Raw genomic sequence first — 18756 nt, forward strand, 5'->3', positions numbered from 1 at the left:
ACCAACTTATATTCTAGTCTTCATGAAAGAAAGGAATCTATATGTTAAACATGCATGTATATTCATTAAAACACCTTTAACATGTAAACAAAAACAGCAAAATAAATACATATAAATGATATACTGTATATATCAATGTATATGTATGTATGTATATATATATATATATATATATATATATATATATATATATATATATATATATGATATGTGTGTGTATGTTACTCATCAGTTACTCAGTACTTGAGTAGTTTTTTCACAACATACTTTTTACTTTTACTCAAGTAAATATTTGGGTGACTACTCCTTACTTTTACTTGAGTAATAAATCTCTAAAGTAACAGTACTCTTACTTGAGTACAATTTCTGGCTACTCTACCCACCTCTGGTTACGTTTGGCTTTTTAAATTGCATAAATGGATTTCCAAGCGAAAATGTGTACGAAAACAAATATTTTAAATGATTGTCATTTAAATTTGCATCCGTATTAGTGGTTATGATTATATTTATCTAAGGACAAAGCGGTGGGAAAATGGATGGATGGATCAACTTAATTCTATTTATCTGAACTGTAGTAAATGACATGTTTTGTTCTCCATACAACTGGTAAAGACGGGGACTCCCGTGACGTCATATCCTGTCAATTGTACTCGAAGAGCGAGAGAAGACGATGTCTCACTTGGCGTCTTTTTCACATCCATGTGAGGCCGTGAGAAAGTTGACAACCTTCTCGAATCTGTCTGAGTCTGCGCTCAATTTCAACGTTAGCACTGTTTTGAAGTTATAAGGGATGTATCTGAATGTATTTGACCAATTAAAAGTCAATCTGTCAACAAGCGTCCGCCCTCGCGGTGACATTTTCGACTGTCGAAGTGAGTCCTCCTGACCGCACATCCTATCTTTGACTGCCTCCGCCACAAGGTGGAACGCACAGTCTGCGGCTAGTCAAAACTTTTGTTTGTCTCACTTAGCTGTGTATGGTGGGTAACTTCGTAAAGGGCCGAAACAAGTACTCGCAGGTGAGTTGACTTACTTTCTTGTTACGGGTTCTTACACTCGGTTGTATGTTCGCTTTGCTGAGAGGCCATTACGTCGTTTTAACTTTGTTCCTCCTGAGGGAGAGAAAGCTCGGGCTGGGCTTGTCATGTGAGCTTTACTCACTGCAGCCAATCACGGAGCGAGGGGGCGTGTCGTACACCTGCGCTCAGCCAATCAGAGTCGGTGTGTGGTTTGAAGGCGGGAACCTAGAAGAGCAACTCTGTGTCTTGTCGGAACTCGTTTGTTGATGTCAGCTTGACTCAGTGAGGAAGTTTGTTGATGTCAGCTTGACTCAGTGAGGAAGCTGCTGCTCTTTCAATCATTCTTCCTCTTTCAGTCAAACCCTCATTTACTCTCTGTTTTTAAAGGCAGGACTTTCCCCATTATTCACTATGACTGATGAGTAGTAGTGGCGGGCAGTGCGTTTCCCACCTAGGCCTTCAGTGATGTGCGACCCCAATGATGACCTCTCCAAATATCATTATTGATGTCACCACATGACCATTGCTGGAGAAATACTATACAGTAGTGATGGGTTGATGAGGCGTCATGAAGCGTTTCGACACATTGCAAAACTGTATTGATACTGTGTCGATACTGTGTCACTAAATACTGACATCTGCTGGACATTAAAAATCCCTACAGGCAACCTATGGACCGACTCAACTGACACTGATTTGATGCCCTAGTACAGGGGTCACCAACCTTTTTGAAACCAAAAACTACTTCTTGGGTACTGATTAATGCGAAGGGCTACCAGTTTGATACACACTTAAATAAATAAATATATTGTCATTTGTAAGTTACACGTAAGTGTGATTTAAACAAGAATAGCTAAATAAATACATTTATATATATATATGAAAAAATGGGTATTTCTGTCTGTCATTCCGTCGTACATTTTTTTTTCCTTTTACGGAAGGTTTTTTGTAGAGAATAAATGATGAAAAAAACACTTAATTGAACGGTTTAAAAGAGGAGAAAATACGAAAAAATTTAAAATACAATTTTGAAACATAGTTTATCTTCAATTTCGACTCTTTATAATTCAAAATTCAACCGACAAAAAGAAGAGAAAAACTAGCTAATTTGAATCTTTTTGAAAAAATTAAAAAAAAGAATTTATGGAACATCATTAGTAATTTTTCCTGACTAAGATACATTTTAGAATTTTGATGACATGTTTTAAATTGGTTAAAATCCAATCTGCACTTTGTTAGAATATTTAACAAATTGGACCAAGCTATATTTCTACACAAAGACAAATCAGTATTTCTTCTAGATTTTCCAGAACAAAAATTTGAAAAGAAATTCAAAATACTTTGAAATAAGATTTAAATTTGATTCTACAGATTTTCTAGATTTGCCAGAATAATTTTTTTGAATTCTAATCATAGTAAGTTTGAAGAAATATTTCACAAATATTCTTTGTCGAAAAAACAGAAGCTAAAATATTTATTATTCTTTACAATAAAAAATAAATACATTTACTTGAACATTGATTTAAATTGTCAGGAAAGAAGAGGAAGAAATTTAAAAGGTAAAAAGGTATATTTGTTTAAAAATCCTAAAATCATTTTTAAGGTTGTATTTTTTTCTCTAAAATTGTATTTCTAAAAGTAATAAGAAGCAAAGTCAAAAATAAATGAATTTATTTAAACAAGTGAAGACCCATCCATCCATCCATTTTCTACCGCTTATTCCAAGTGAAGACCAAGTCTTTAAAACATTTTCTTGGATTTTCAAATTCTATTTGAGTTTTGTCTCTTTTAGAATTAAAAATGTCGAGCAAAGCGAGACCAGCTTGCTAGTAAATAAATAAAATTAAAAAAATAGAGGCAGCTCACTGGTAAGTGCTGCTCTTTGAGCTATTTTTAGAACAGGCCAGCGGGCGACTCATCTGGTCCTTACGGGCTACCTGGTGACCGCGGGCACCGCGTTGGTGACCCCTGCCCTAGTATATACAATAATATAAACCAAGTCATTGTATTTCATTTAGGATTATTTCATATCTTCATTTAAATAAAAATATATTTTGATCTTTTTTAGGTACAGTCAATAAATAATGTGAACATGTATCATAACATGGAAATCTAAGAGAACGTGTTGTGGATGATTGTGGACTGGGAATTTTTTTTATTTTATTTTTTTACACATTTTTATAAAAATTAAAAAAAAAGTTTTTCCGACGTATTACATTTTAGACGATTTCTCTTCTTAGTTATTATTTCTCCGGCTGTAGAAAAGACACGCTCACAGGGCACAGAGGAGGCGTCAGTGCGACACAGTTGGCGTATCGGTCACGTGATCAAAACAGCTCATGATCGGTCACGTGACTTTCTAAAAGCGGTACGCGCACCGACACAGGGTTTTGCTTTATGAGCTCGACGCATGCGCCGATGCATCGGTGTTGCCGGACCCATCACTACTATACAGAAACACATTTACACACTACTGCATTGAAACACATCAAGTGTAGGGATGTCCGATAATGGCTTTTTACCGATATCCGATATTCCGATATTGTACAACTCTTGATTACCGATACCGATATCAACCGATACCGACATATACAGTCGTGGAATTAACACATTATTTTGCCTAATTTGGACAACCAGGTATGGTGAAGATAAGGTCCTTTTAAAAAATAAAATAAGAGAAATAAATTAAAAACATTTTCTTGAATGAAAATGAAAGTAAAACAATATAAAACAGTTACATAGAAACTAGTAATGAATGAAAATGAGTAAAATGAAGTGTTAAAGGTTAGTACTATTAGTGGAGCAGCAGCACGCACAATCATGTGTGCTTACGGACTGTATCCCTTACAGACTGTATTGATATATATTGATATATAATGTAGGAACCACAATATTGATAACAGAAAGAAACAACCCTTTTGTGTGAATGAGTGCAAATGGGGGAGGGAGGTTTTTTGGGTTGGTGTACTAATTGTAAATGTTAGAGATGCGCGGATAGGCAATTATTTCATCCGCAACCGCATCAGAAAGTCGTCAACCATCCGCCATCCACCCGATGTAACATTTGATCAGAACCGCACCCGCCCGCACCCACCCGTTGTTATATATCTAATATAGACGATGCAAGGCATTAGTGAGGTTATAAAGCTTTTGCCTGTTAAAGAAAGGAGACTGATCCAATGCAGCACAGACATTCGCGTGCCACGCTGTCACGGCCCAGACGCACACCAGTGCGCAATCATATGGGAGCCGCGCTGAGCGCACCTCCAAGCGCGTCTCGCTGCCGGCGACGGCCGGGTATGGGCCCGACGCTCCAGCGCCATCCATTTTCAGGGCTAGTTGATTCGGCAGGTGGGTTGTTACACACTCCTTAGCGGGTTCCGACTTCCATGGCCACCGTCCTGCTGTCTATATCAACCAGGGTGAGCCCCACCCCTTTCGTGAGCGCACTGCGCGCGGAGTGACCCCTGTTACGCGCCCCCGGCAACAGGGGTGGCGGGCAGGTAAGCTGCGCGGGCGGAGCGCGCGGAGTGACCCCTGTTACGAGCCCCCGGCCACGGGGGTGGCGGGCAGGTAAGCTGCTTACCTGCTGCGCGTGACGCCGGCCGCGGCGAAGGCGGACGAGGCGGGGTGTCGGTGCGGTGGGCGCGGTAGTGACCCTGGACGTGCGTCGGGCCCTTCTCGCGGATCGCCTCAGCTACGGCTCCCGGTGGGGCCCTCTCGGGGGGAGGGGCCTCGGTCCCGGACCCCGGCGAGGCGTCGGGGGCCTTCTCCGCTCCGTAAAAGTGTCCATCTCTTTTTTTTTTCTTCTTCTGTTGTGGCATATGCTGCAGGTGCCTGCTCGTTTTTCGTATGTGGGTAACAACATTTAACTATGTATATATATTTACCAATTGGTTTAACTGCCACCCGCCTGAATCTATTTAAAATCTAATTTTTTTTTATTTCAACCGCCCGACCCGACCCGACCCGACCCGACCCGACCCGACCCGACCCGACCCGACCCGACCCGCGGATAAAATTTAATTTTTTTAAATTTCATCCGCCCGATCCGCGGCTAATCCGCGGACTCCGCGGTTGTGCCCGAAAACCGCGCATCTCTAGTAAGTGTATCTTGTGTTTTTTATGTTGATTTAATAAAAAACAACAACAACAACAACAACAAAAAAACGATACCGATAATAAAAAAAAACGATACCGATCATTTCCGATATTACATTTAAAAGCATTTATCGGCCGATAATATCGGCAGGCCGATATTAGGGGTGTAACGGTACGTGTTTTGTATTGAACCGTTTCGGTACGGGGGTGTACCGAACGAGTTTGTAAGCTAAAGTCGTAACAAGCTGCTTTGCTTCTTCTGCCTCTGTCTCAGCTCTCAGCATTGTCCCACTCACACAACCATCTGATTGGTTACACAAAAAGCGGTAACAGCCAATCAGCAGTGCGTATTTAGAGCGGTAACAGCCAATCAGCAGTGCGTATTCAGAGCGGTAACAGCCAATCAGCAGTGCGTATTTAGAGCGGTAACAGCCAATCAGCAGTGCGTATTCAGAGCGCATGGAGTCAGTGCTTCAGCGTGGAGCAGATAGGTGTTTAGCAGGTGAGCATCAAGCAGCGTACTCTCCCCAAATGAAAATAAACACCTCAGTCAACTACTAGTAACATCACTATGAGCCCGTTGACCTTCTAGAACAGTGGTTCTTAACCTTGTTGGAGGTACCAAACCCCACTAGTTTCATATGCGCATTCACCGAACCCTTCTTTAGTGAAAAATTAAATGTTGGTTTTTTTCCAAATTCAAGACAAAGTTATATGTTTTTGGTAACACTTTAGTATAGGGAACATATTCTAAGTAACAAAGACTTAATTTAGAGTTATTTGGTTAGGGTTAGGGTCAGGGTTAGAGGGTTAGGGTTATAATAAGGCCATGCCGAATAAGGCATGAATAAGTACTTAATAATGACTAGTTAAGAGCCAATATGTTACTAATTTGCATGTTAATAAGCAACTAATTAATGGTGAATATGTTCCCCGTACTAAAGTGTTACCATGTTTTTTTTACTGGTGCACAAAGAACAAAACCAACACAGTGCATAAACTCACAACAAATTACACACCTGCAAATCAGTCTGCTGTTGCCGTATCCGTAAAAAGGGAGAAGTTTGTATTTACACGATGAGTCGGGTGTGTTTTGACCTCCGCCGAACCCCTGAGGCCGACTCACCGAACCCCTAGGGTTCCATCGAACCCAGGTTAAGAACCACTGTTCTAGAAACTTAAACTGCAGCTCAGCTCGCTCGCAGTCCTGGCTTGAGGTGAAGGCTAATTAGCTTCTAGCGTAGCGTTAGCTCATTTTGCGGTGTGTGTGTGTAGTCTCTCCTATTGTACTATTTTTTCAGCTATAGTTACATTAATCATTAGTAATGCAGCAGCCTAGTTTTGAATGGCAGGGTCCCTGCTATCACATGTTGATACAAATATAACATTTACATAATACAAATCAACTACAGGCTTCCCAAATGCTGTAATAAATTCAGCATGATGAGTTGACTTGAAACTGTTTAATGTTGCACTTTTTATATGTAGAAGAAAAGTTGTGTCATTCTATTTAATCTGAGCAACAACTTGAGGCAGTTTAATGTTGATTAACGCGGGCAGAATTATTATAGTGATCCCAATGTTAAAAGGATTAAGCCATTGTTTACAAATTTGGTAAATAAATAACCAAAAAAATTATATTTTGTTGTTTTCTTACTGTACCGAAAATGAACCGAACAGTGACCTCTAAACCGAGGTACATACCGAACCGAAATTTTTGTGTACCGTTACACCCCTAATATATATATATATATATATATACATATATATATATATATATATATATATATATATGTATATGTGTGTGTATATATATATATATATATATATATATATCACCCCTAATATAAATATATATATATATATATATATATATATATATATATATATATATATATATATATATATATATATATATATATGTATATATTTATAACGGTACACAAAAATTTTGGTTCAGTACGTACCTCGGTTTAGAGGTCACGGTTATATATATATACAGGTAAAAGCCAGTAAATTAGAATATATTGAAAAACTTGATTTATTTCAGTAATTGCATTCAAAAGGTGTAACTTGTACATTATATTTATTCATTGCACACAGACTGATGCATTCAAATGTTTATTTCATTTAATTTTGATGATTTGAAGTGGCAACAAATGAAAATCCAAAATTCCGTGTGTCACAAAATTAGAATATTACTTAAGGCTAATACAAAAAAGAGATTTTTAGAAATGTTGGCCAACTGAAAAGTATGAAAATGAAAAATATGAGCATGTACAATACTCAATACTTGGTTGGAGCTCCTTTTGCCTCAATTACTGCGTTAATGCGGCGTGGCATGGAGTCGATGAGTTTCTGGCACTGCTCAGGTGTTATGAGAGCCCAGGTTGCTCTGATAGTGGCCTTCAACTCTTCTGCGTTTTTGGGTCTGGCATTCTGCATCTTCCTTTTCACAATACCCCACAGATTTTCTATGGGGCTAAGGTCAGGGGAGTTGGCGGGCCAATTTAGAACAGAAATACCATGGTCCGTAAACCAGGCACGGGTAGATTTTGCGCTGTGTGCAGGCGCCAAGTCCTGTTGGAACTTGAAATCTCCATCTCCATATAGCAGGTCAGCAGCAGGAAGCATGAAGTGCTCTAAAACTTGCTGGTAGACGGCTGCGTTGACCCTGGATCTCAGGAAACAGAGTGGACCGACACCAGCAGATGACATGGCACCCCAAACCATCACTGATGGTGGAAACTTTACACTAGACTTCAGGCAACGTGGATCCTGTGCCTCTCCTGTCTTCCTCCAGACTCTGGGACCTCGATTTCCAAAGGAAATGCAAAATTTGCATGGTTGGGTGATGGTTTGGAGAGTTGAAGGCCACTATCAGAGCAACCTGGGCTCTCATAACACCTGAGCAGTGCCAGAAACTCATCGACTCCATGCCACGCCGCATTAACGCAGTAATTGAGGCAAAAGGAGCTCCAACCAAGTATTGAGTATTGTACATGCTCATATTTTTCATTTTCATACTTTTCAGTTGGCCAACATTTCTAAAAATCCCTTTTTTGTATTAGCCTTAAGTAATATTCTAATTTTGTGACACACGGAATTTTGGATTTTCATTTGTTGCCACTTCAAATCATCAAAATTAAATGAAATAAACATTTGAATGCATCAGTCTGTGTGCAATGAATAAATATAATGTACAAGTTACACCTTTTGAATGCAATTACTGAAATAAATCAAGTTTTTCAAAATATTCTAATTTACTGGCTTTTACCTGTGTGTGTGTGTGTGTGTGTGTGTGTATATATATATATATATATATATATATATATATATATATATATATATATATATATATATATGTATATGTGTATATATATATGTGTATATATATACTCCGTATTTTCCGGATCATAGGGCTGACTGGATTATAAAATGAATGGTCTATTTTTTCAAATCTTTTTTCATATATAAGGCGCACCGGATTATAGGGCACATTAAAGGAGTCATGTTATTATCATTTTCTAAATGTAAAACACTTCCTTGTGGTGCACTTATTTCTTAGCTTAGTTATTAGCATGTTCGCTCCTGGGTTTCTCTAGATGTGTTGAGCCTGGTCCTCCAGTGATGTAATGTGTGATAATGATACTGAAGATACTAAGAATTGCAGTTTATTTGCCGTAGTGTAGGTGATAATCAATAACTCAGGGGAACAGCTCCACATTGTGTATGGAGACACATAATTAGCTGCTAGCTCAGTGTTTGTGATGGCCACTAAATGTCATTCATCTACAACTTTTTCACGATGGATGGTCACATCCCTCGTCTTCTCTGGTCTGTAATGACCTCTCCTGCTGTCTGCTGCTTTGTGACCTTGTATTGGTTTTTTGCAGGTCTTCAGTGGAAGTTCTGGGCCGCTGGGCTTTTGCAGTCATGACCTCTAGCAAAAACAAGAACCAGACCTCTCTGGCGCTCCATAAAGTCATCATGGTGGGCAGCGGCGGTGTGGGCAAGTCCGCCCTCACGCTGCAGTTCATGTATGACGAGGTGAGCTTGCAAGACAAACCCTCATATTTTCAAAAACTTCTCTGTGAGTGTAGATGAAAGGCCAAGAAGCATCAAAACATACCGTATTTTCTGGACCATAGGGCGCACTGCCGATGAGCGGGTCTAGTCAGGTCTTTCTTCATAGAAAAGGCGTCTTTTATGATTAGTTTCTAAATGTAAAAGACTTCCTTGTGGTCTACATAACATGTAATGGTGCTTCTTTGCTCAAAATGTTGCATAGATGATGTTTTACACATCATCTTCAACTCACTTTCTGACAGTCTCTTCAGGGGATGGTCTTATTTACGTGCCTCCACTTGGACAGCGTCTTCTCCCCGTCATCTTTGTTGTAGCGGTGTAGCGTGCAAGGACGGGAGTGGAAGAAATAAATAAATAAATGATAAATGGGTTGTACTTGTATAGCGCTTTTCTACCTTCAAGGTACTCAAAGCGCTTTGACAGTATTTCCACATTCACACACACATTCACACACTGATGGAGGGAGCTGCCATGCAAGGCGCTAACCAGCACCCTTCAGGAGCAAGGGTGAAGTGTCTTGCTCAGGACACAACGGAAATGACGAGGTTGGTACTAGGTGGGGATTGAACCAGGGACCCTCGGGTCGCGCACGGCCACTCTCCCACTGCGCCACGCCGTCCAAGAATCGAGAAAGAGCCATCAATCTGTCAATCCTTTCCGTGTGAAGTTCTTGGCCCCCAGGATCTTGTGCACGGGTTCAGAGTCGTCAAAGACCACAAATCCAAAGTTAGGAAGCTTCCCGCCGACGGCCTTGGTGTTGATCCGCAACTCGACGACATTTCCATAAGTCATGAAGAAGTCTCGGAGCTCCAGCTCGTCAATGTCATGCGGGAGGTTGCCTACAAAGAGCTGGTGGCTGTCCGGGTAGCGTACAGGTCGCCTTGTGTCTATTTCACCCGAATCAGCATCACCCCGACCGCCTTTGTTGACGAAACTTAAATGTGGTTTCCCTGTTTGTGCCTCAGAAGATGGCATGCCATCTGATCGGGGTGGACGTGGGGAGAAGGTCGGTCTGTCTCTGGGACGCTGGTCTCGGGGTCTTAGCGGCGCTGCTTGCGTCTCTGGCTTGGCTTCAGTTCAAGGCTGGGAGCTTGGCGCTTTAATTCACACACACATTCACACACTGATGGAGGGAGCTGCCATGCAAGGCGCTAACCAGCAGCCATCAGGAGCAAGGGTGAAGTGTCTTGCTCAGGACACAACGGACATGACGAGCTTGGTACTAGGTGGGGATTGAACCAGGGACCCTCGGGTTGCGCACGGCCACTCTTCCACTGCGCCACGCCGTCCAAGAATCGAGAAAGAGCCATCAATCTGTCAATCCTTTCCGTGTGAAGTTCTTGGCCCCCAGGATCTTGTGCACGGGGTCAGAGTCGTCAAAGACCACAAATCCAAAGTTAGGAAGCTTCCCGCCGACGGCCTTGGTGTTGATCCGCAACTCGACGACATTTCCATAAGTCATGAAGAAGTCTCGGAGCTCCAGCTCGTCAATGTCATGCGGGAGGTTGCCTACAAAGAGCTGGTGGCTGTCCGGGTAGCGTACAGGTCGCCTTGTGTCCATTTCGCCCGAATCAGCATCACCCCGACCGCCTTTGTTGACGAAACTTAAATGTGGTTTCCCTGTTTGTGCCTCAGAGGATGGCATGCCATCTGATCGGGGTGGACGTGGGGAGAAGGTCGGTCTGTCTCTGGGACGCTGGTCTCGGGGTCTTAGCGGCGCTGCTTGCGTCTCTGGCTTGGCTTCAGTTCAAGGCTGGGAGCTTGGCGCTTTAATTCACACACACATTCACACACTGATGGAGGGAGCTGCCATGCAAGGCGCTAACCAGCACCCATCAGGAGCAAGGGTGAAGTGTCTTGCTCAGGACACAACGGACATGACGAGCTTGGTACTAGGTGGGGATTGAACCAGGGACCCTCGGGTTGCGCACGGCCACTCTCCCACTGCGCCACGCCGTCCAAGAATCGAGAAAGAGCCATCAATCTGTCAATCCTTTCCGTGTGAAGTTCTTGGCTCCCAGGATCTTGTGCACGGGTTCAGAGTCGTCAAAGACCACAAATCCAAAGTTAGGAAGCTTCCCGCCGACGGCCTTGGTGTTGATCCGCAACTCAACGACATTTCCATAAGTCATGAAGAAGTCTCGGAGCTCCAGCTCGTCAATGTCATGCGGGAGGTTGCCTACAAAGAGCTGGTGGCTGTCCGGGTAGCGTACAGGTCGCCTTGTGTCCATTTCACCCGAATCAGCATCACCCCGACCGCCTTTGTTGACGAAACTTAAATGTGGTTTCCCTGTTTGTGCCTCAGAAGATGGCATGCCATCTGATCGGGGTGGACGTGGGGAGAAGGTCGGTCTGTCTCTGGGACGCTGGTCTCGGGGTCTTAGCGGCACTGCTTGCGTCTCTGGCTTGGCTTCAGTTCGAAGCTGGGAGCTTGGCGCTTTAACAACATGGGGTGAGATACCAGATGTGGTGCCCGAAGGAGGAAGGTGTTTACTGGCCACTGTGGCCCAAGAGAAGGTCTTAGGCGGCTCCTGGGCATTAGGTGGCGACTCCACTAGGACCGGCGAGGGAGCTTTTTCCTCCATTTCTTCCAGAGCTTTCTCCTCGACTTCAGACTTTATTTCCTCCACTTTGGGCTCAGGCTCGGGTTCCATTTCTAGTTCCGGGGCAGGTTCCTCCATGGGCTCCTCCACTCCGTTAGCGACGGGGTGAGGATCGTAGTAGGTGGCGCTGTTGGGACTCTCCTGAAGAGGCTCGGGGGATGCCGGCCTCTCTTCTGGCTCCTCCTCAACTTCCTCTTCTGATTCTTCATCGAGTTCCGCTTCTGAGTCACAAAAAACCTCGTCCTCGTAGCGGAAGATGTCATTGTGTACGTAGAACTTGTTGGCCACCGAACCCTCTGGGGCGAGCACAAACGTCTGCATGTACTTCCTAATGGGCTGGCCGTTGTTGGACAGCTCTCCGAGGACCTGCACCACCACGCTGTCGCTGAGCGTAGGGTGGGCGTCCACGTGCCGGATCTTCGTGCGGCACTCGCTGAACTGCAGGGACATGACCTTCATGTGGATTTCCGCTTGGCCGTACACTGCTTCCGCCAGCTTTCCACTGGCGTCCAGACCGCCGTGAACATAGGAAGAACTCCTCCCGTAGAACCTGTGCAGGAAGTCTGGCGCCTTGTTCAACTGCCTCACAAACTCCCGCCCTACTAGCAGGGGACTTGGCTTCTCCATCACCATTTCTTTGGTAAACAATATTAAGTGCTTTCGAACGACCAATCTACGTAGACGGAATGGTTTATATTAATAGTAATAATAATAATATGGCAGGTGTTTCTTGTCAGGCCTGCTATGTGTCAAAAGATGGCGCTAACTGTTTTAATGACATTCACACTTTACTTCAATCAATAACGGAGCAGCATCTCCTCATCCGTGGCTCACTAGTGCAACAACAACGCCCGAAATGTGTCCTGTGACCGGAACTCTCTAATAACTAAAGTTCCTTGGGTGAATAATGTAAAGTCACTACACCGGTATGTTTTAGTGCTTTCATGGTGAGTTTACTGACAGATATAAGTAAGAACTTGACACTACTTTATATTAGAAATGGCAACAGTGGAGGATGAATGTCACATAACAAGAAGATAGAGAAAAAGAAGAAGATTATCCACTATGGTGTCGGCACGGACTACTAAGGCAGACGCAGGCACATTTTTAGGACTTATGCAGATCCCAAATACTGATTTGTGAGCGCCATGTGTAATGATCTATATTTTCAAGTGTTGTTTACTTGAGTCGTATTGCAGTCTACACGTATCTCTTATGTATGACTGCCATCTACTGGTCACATTGATAATTTCACCAGGTACCAAATAAAATCGCTTCGAGGTTGGTAAGCACAACCAAAGTTATTCTGTACATTAGACGCACCGGGTTTTGAGAAAATGAAAAGATTGGAAGTGCCCCTTATAGTCCGAAAACTACGGTATACAGGTAAAAGCCAGTAAATTAGAATATTTTGAAAAACGTGATTTATTTCAGTAATTGCATTCAAAAGGTGTAACTTGTACATTATATTTATTCATTGCACACAGACTGATGCATTCAAATGTTTATTTCATTTAATTTTGATGATTTGAAGTGGCAACAAATGAAAATCCAAAATTCCGTGTGTCACAAAATTAGAATATTACTTAAGGCTAATACAAAAAAGGGATTTTTAGAAATGTTGGCCAACTGAAAAGTATGAAAATGAAAAATATGAGCATGTACAATACTCAATACTTGGTTGGAGCTCCTTTTGCCTCAATTACTGCGTTAATGCGGCGTGGCATGGAGTCGATGAGTTTCTGGCACTGCTCAGGTGTTATGAGAGCCCAGGTTGCTCTGATAGTGGCCTTCAACTCTTCTGCGTTTTTGGGTCTGGCATTCTGCATCTTCCTTTTCACAATATCCCACAGATTTTCTATGGGGCTAAGGTCAGGGGAGTTGGCGGGCCAATTTAGAACAGAAATACCATGGTCCGTAAACCAGGCACGGGTAGATTTTGCACTGTGTGCAGGCGCCAAATCCTGTTGGAACTTGAAATCTCCATCTCCATAGAGCAGGTCAGCAGCAGGAAGCATGAAGTGCTCTAAAACTTGCTGGTAGACGGCTGCGTTGACCCTGGATCTCAGGAAACAGAGTGGACCGACAGCAGCAGATGACATGGCACCCCAAACCATCACTGATGGTGGAAACTTTACACTAGACTTCAGGCAACGTGGATCCTGTGCCTCTCCTGTCTTCCTCCAGACTCTGGGACCTCGATTTCCAAAGGAAATGCAAAATTTGCATGGTTGGGTGATGGTTTGGGGTGCCATGTCATCTGCTGGTGTCGGTCCACTCTGTTTCCTGAGATCCAGGGTCAACGCAGCCGTCTACCAGCAAGTTTTAGAGCACTTCATGCTTCCTGCTGCTGACCTGCTCTATGGAGATGGAGATTTCAAGTTCCAACAGGACTTGGCGCCTGCACACAGCGCAAAATCTACCCGTGCCTGGTTTACGGACCATGGTATTTCTGTTCTAAATTGGCCCGCCAACTCCCCTGACCTTAGCCCCATAGAAAATCTGTGGGGTATTGTGAAAAGGAAGATGCAGAATGCCAGACCCAAAAACGCAGAAGAGTTGAAGGCCACTATCAGAGCAACCTGGGCTCTCATAACACCTGAGCAGTGCCAGAAACTCATCGACTCCATGCCACGCCGCATTAACGCAGTAATTGAGGCAAAAGGAGCTCCAACCAAGTATTGAGTATTGTACATGCTCATATTTTTCATTTTCATACTTTTCAGTTGGCCAACATTTCTAAAAATCCCTTTTTTGTATTAGCCTTAAGTAATATTCTAATTTTGTGACACACGGAATTTTGGATTTTCATTTGTTGCCACTTCAAATCATCAAAATTAAATGAAATAAACATTTGAATGCATCAGTCTGTGTGCAATGAATAAATATAATGTACAAGTTACACCTTTTGAATGCAATTACTGAAATAAATCAAGTTTTTCAAAATATTCTAATTTACTGGCTTTTACCTGTATGTTTTAAAATGTCCGTGTTCTTGTGGACTTGGACTCAGTTTCCAAGCAGACTTTTGTGTTTCCTGTCTCTTGATGTCTTCCATGTTGGCAGTTTGTGGAAGATTACGAGCCCACCAAGGCAGACAGCTACAGGAAGAAGGTGGTCCTGGATGGCGAGGATGTTCAGATTGACATCCTGGACACGGCGGGGCAGGAGGACTACGCCGCTATCAGAGACAACTACTTCCGCAGCGGCGAGGGCTTCCTGCTGGTCTTCTCCATCACGGAACACGAGTCATTTGCTGCAACGTCAGAGTTTAGGTCTGTGCTCTCTGGCCACGTCGTAGGCTTGAGCAGGTTTAAGAGCGTTTGCTCTCTCGTGTCCTTCAGGGAGCAGATTTTGCGCGTGAAGGAAGAAGATGCCATTCCCATGTTGCTGGTCGGTAACAAGTCGGACTTGGAAGACAGGAGGAAGGTTTCTGTGGAGGAGGCGGCAGGGAAAGTGAGTGAGTGGGGTGTTCAGTACGTGGAGACTTCAGCCAAGACCAGAGCCAACGTAGATAAGGTAAACATGCTTGAAATAAGGCTATGTTGGAGTGTCCTCACCCACGTGCTGCTTCATAATCCTGTGTTTGTCTCAGGTCTTCATAATGTTGTGTTTGTCTCAGGTCTTCATAATCCTGTGTTTGTCTCAGGTCTTCATAATCCTGTGTTTGTCTCAGGTCCTCATAATCCTGTGTTTGTCTCAGGTCTTCATAATCCTGTGTTTGTCTCAGGTCTTCATAATCCTGTGTTTGTCTCAGGTCTTCATAATCCTGTGTTTGTCTCAGGTCTTCATAATCCTGTGATTGTCTCAGGTCTTCATAATCCTGTGTTTGTCTCAGGTCTTCATAATGCTGTGTTTGTCTCAGGTCTTCATAATCCTGTGTTTGTCTCAGGTCTTCATAATCATGTGTTTGTCTCAGGTCTTCATAATGCTGTGTTTGTCTCAGGTCTTCATAATCCTGTGTTTGTCTCAGGTCTTCATAATGTTGTGTGTGTCTCAGGTCTTCATAATGTTGTGTTTGTCTCAGGTCTTCATAATCATGTGTTTGTCTCAGGTCTTCATAATGTTGTGTTTGTCTCAGGTCTTCATAATGCTGTGTTTGTCTCAGGTCTTCATAATCATGTGTTTGTCTCAGGTCTTCATAATGTTGTGTTTGTCTCAGGTCTTCATAATCCTGTGTTTGTCTCAGGTCTTCATAATCATGTGTTTGTCTCAGGTCTTCATAATCCTGTGTTTGTCTCAGGTCTTCATAATGCTGTGTTTGTCTCAGGTCTTCATAATCCTGTGTTTGTCTCAGGTCTTCATAATGTTGTGTTTGTCTCAGGTCTTCATAATCCTGTGTTTGTCTCAGGTCTTCATAATCTTGTGTTTGTCTCAGGTCTTCATAATCCTGTGTTTGTCTCAGGTCTTCATATAGGTTGTGTTTGTCTCAGGTCTTCATAATCCTGTGTTTGTCTCAGGTCTTCATATAGGTTGTGTTTGTCTCAGGTCTTCATAATCCTGTGTTTGTCTCAGGTCTTCATAATGTTGTGTTTGTCTCAGGTTTTCATAATCCTGTGTTTGTCTCAGGTCTTCATAATGTTGTCTTTGTCTCAGGTTTTCATAATGCTGTGTTTGTCTCAGGTCTTCATAATGCTGTGTTTGTCTCAGGTCTTCATAATCCTGTGTTTGTCTCAGGTTTTCATAATCCTGTGTTTGTCTCAGGTCTTCATAATCCTGTGTTTGTCTCAGGTCTTCTTAATCCTGTGTTTGTCTCAGGTCTTCATAATGTTGTGTTTGTCTCAGGTCTTCATAATGTTGTGTTTGTCTCAGGTCTTCTTAATCCTGTGTTTGTCTCAGGTCTTCATAATGTTGTGTTTGTCTCAGGTCTTCTTCGACCTGATGCGTGAGGTTCGCAAGAAGAAAATGTCTGAGAGCAAAGACAAAAACGGGCCAAGTGGGAAAAAGAAGAAAAAGCGCTGCTGCATACTTTAACCTGGGAATATGCTGAGAACACACCTGACAATCACCTTGCTGCCACATCATTTGGACTTCCTGTGGTTTTTTTTAACTCCTCTTCAATCACTTTCACACGCTGCTCTCAGCCACTCGACAGTTGTATTAGTTAGATAGTCTTATCTCCCATCCAGCAGCTGGAGTCACATGACATGTCTACTCACTCCTGTCACCTACCTTTGTTCATCACAATCTTTACCACTTTCATCTTCATTTGAGAAGTGTGCCCACTACAGACATTACAACATGTAATAATAATAAAACATCACTTGTGTTTTGCTACCATTGATTGACAGTTGTATCTTTCAGCTGCGATGCACTCTGTGTCCGCCAGGTGGTGCTGGAAACATTCCTCCCACTCCTGCTTCAGCCAACATGTTACCTGCAATGTTCACCTGCTCCATTGGGAGACACCAACATTTCACTTGAGAGGACCTAGAAAATGGATGGATGGATGGATGGGACCTGCAAGTATTGATGGATGTACAGTTCAGTACAAGCCTCTTCCAGTAGTTATACACTGACTGCCCAGTCAGCGCTGCCTCACCTGGACAGGTGACCTCAGTACAGCGAGCGTTTGCAGGATGCTGAGTGACGACCGGGAGACGCATCGTTTACATCAAAAGGCAGGTCAGACTGTCGCACACATCCCTCCAAAATAAAAGGGACATATGTCATTATCAGTCTTCTAATATAGCACTAAGTTCATGTAGGAAGGAATCCATCCATCCATTTCCTACCGCTTGTCCCTTGTAATAATGGCTAAATAGTGTCAACTAAGTACAATATTGTGCAAGAACTGAGCTGTGATGAAAGCGCTGGCCTGCAGGGGGCAGCACTGTAACATTTAGAAAAGTATTTTTATTTTTATTTTTTTTAATTAAATCAACATAAAAAACACAATATATACATTATATATCAATGTAGATCAATACAGTCTGCAGGGATACAGTCCGTAAGCACACATGATTGTATTTCTTTATGACAAAAAAAAAATACCATAAACCCCGGTTGACCGGCCCACAGCTACAAAAAGGTTGGGGACCACTGGTCTATAGTACAGAATACAACAAGGACGTCATTAAACATATTTCATTGGAACATCCTGTCAATTAAAAATGCAGCAATCATATTAATCCTGCAGGATCAAAGATGTATGTAGGTCGCTGGAGCCTATCTCAGCTGCAACATACAACTTTTGTATCGAAAGTGGGGTGGGAAGTGAATTTTGTAAGGCCATCGTGTCAGGAAGAAACACATAGTAGGAATATGCTTCGGCTTTTATTTTGAAAGTACGAGGTGGGAAGTTTATTTTGAGAGGCCATCGCGTCCGTAGGAAACACATTGTAGGAATACGCTGCGGGTAAGGCGGCCTGAAACATATAACTTTTATTTTGAAAGTACGAGGTGGGAAGTTTATTTTGAAAGGCATCGCGTCCGGAGCAAACACAAAAAAGGAATACGCTTCGGCTTTTATTTTGAAAGTACGAGGTGGGAAGTTTACTTTGAAAGGCCATCGCGTCCGTAGGAAACACATTGTAGGAATACGCTGCGGGTAAGGCGGCCTGAAACATATAACTTTTATTTTGAAAGTACGAGGTGGGAAGTTTATTTTGAAAGGCATCGCGTCCGGAGCAAACACAAAAAAGGAATACGCTTCGGCTTTTATTTTGAAAGTACGAGGTGGGAAGTTTACTTTGAAAGGCCATCGCGTCCGTAGGAAACACATTGTAGGAATACGTTTCGGGTAAGGCGGCCTGAAACATATTACATTTATTTTGAAAGTACGAGGTGGGAAGTTTATTTTGAAAGGCATCGCGTCCGGAGGAAACACAAAGAAGGAATACGCTTCGGCTTTTATTTTGAAAGTACGAGGTGGGAAGTTTATTTTGAAAGGCATCGCGTCCGGAGGAAACACATTGAAGGAATATGCTTCGGCTTTTATTTTG

At 42.8% G+C, this 18756-nt stretch overlaps 1 protein-coding gene and 1 pseudogene across 1 annotated transcript; one reads left to right on the forward strand and one right to left on the reverse strand.

Moving 5' to 3' along the window:
• The first annotated feature begins 740 nt into the window (after positions 1 to 740).
• Positions 741 to 17096, forward strand: LOC133571094 (ras-related protein ralB-B-like). The gene is made up of 5 exons (XM_061924148.2): positions 741 to 1019; positions 9017 to 9170; positions 14879 to 15087; positions 15157 to 15331; positions 16679 to 17096. Exons 2-5 carry the CDS (start codon positions 9057 to 9059, stop codon positions 16784 to 16786), a joined length of 606 nt encoding a protein of 201 aa, XP_061780132.1. The 5' UTR covers positions 741 to 1019; positions 9017 to 9056; the 3' UTR covers positions 16787 to 17096.
• On the reverse strand, positions 11189 to 12553 carry LOC133570662 (ras GTPase-activating protein-binding protein 2 pseudogene; annotated as a pseudogene).
• Positions 17097 to 18756: the final 1660 nt, after the last annotated feature.

The sequence above is a fragment of the Nerophis lumbriciformis genome, linkage group LG28, assembly GCF_033978685.3.
Source record: "Nerophis lumbriciformis linkage group LG28, RoL_Nlum_v2.1, whole genome shotgun sequence".
NCBI lineage: Eukaryota > Metazoa > Chordata > Actinopteri > Syngnathiformes > Syngnathidae > Nerophis > Nerophis lumbriciformis.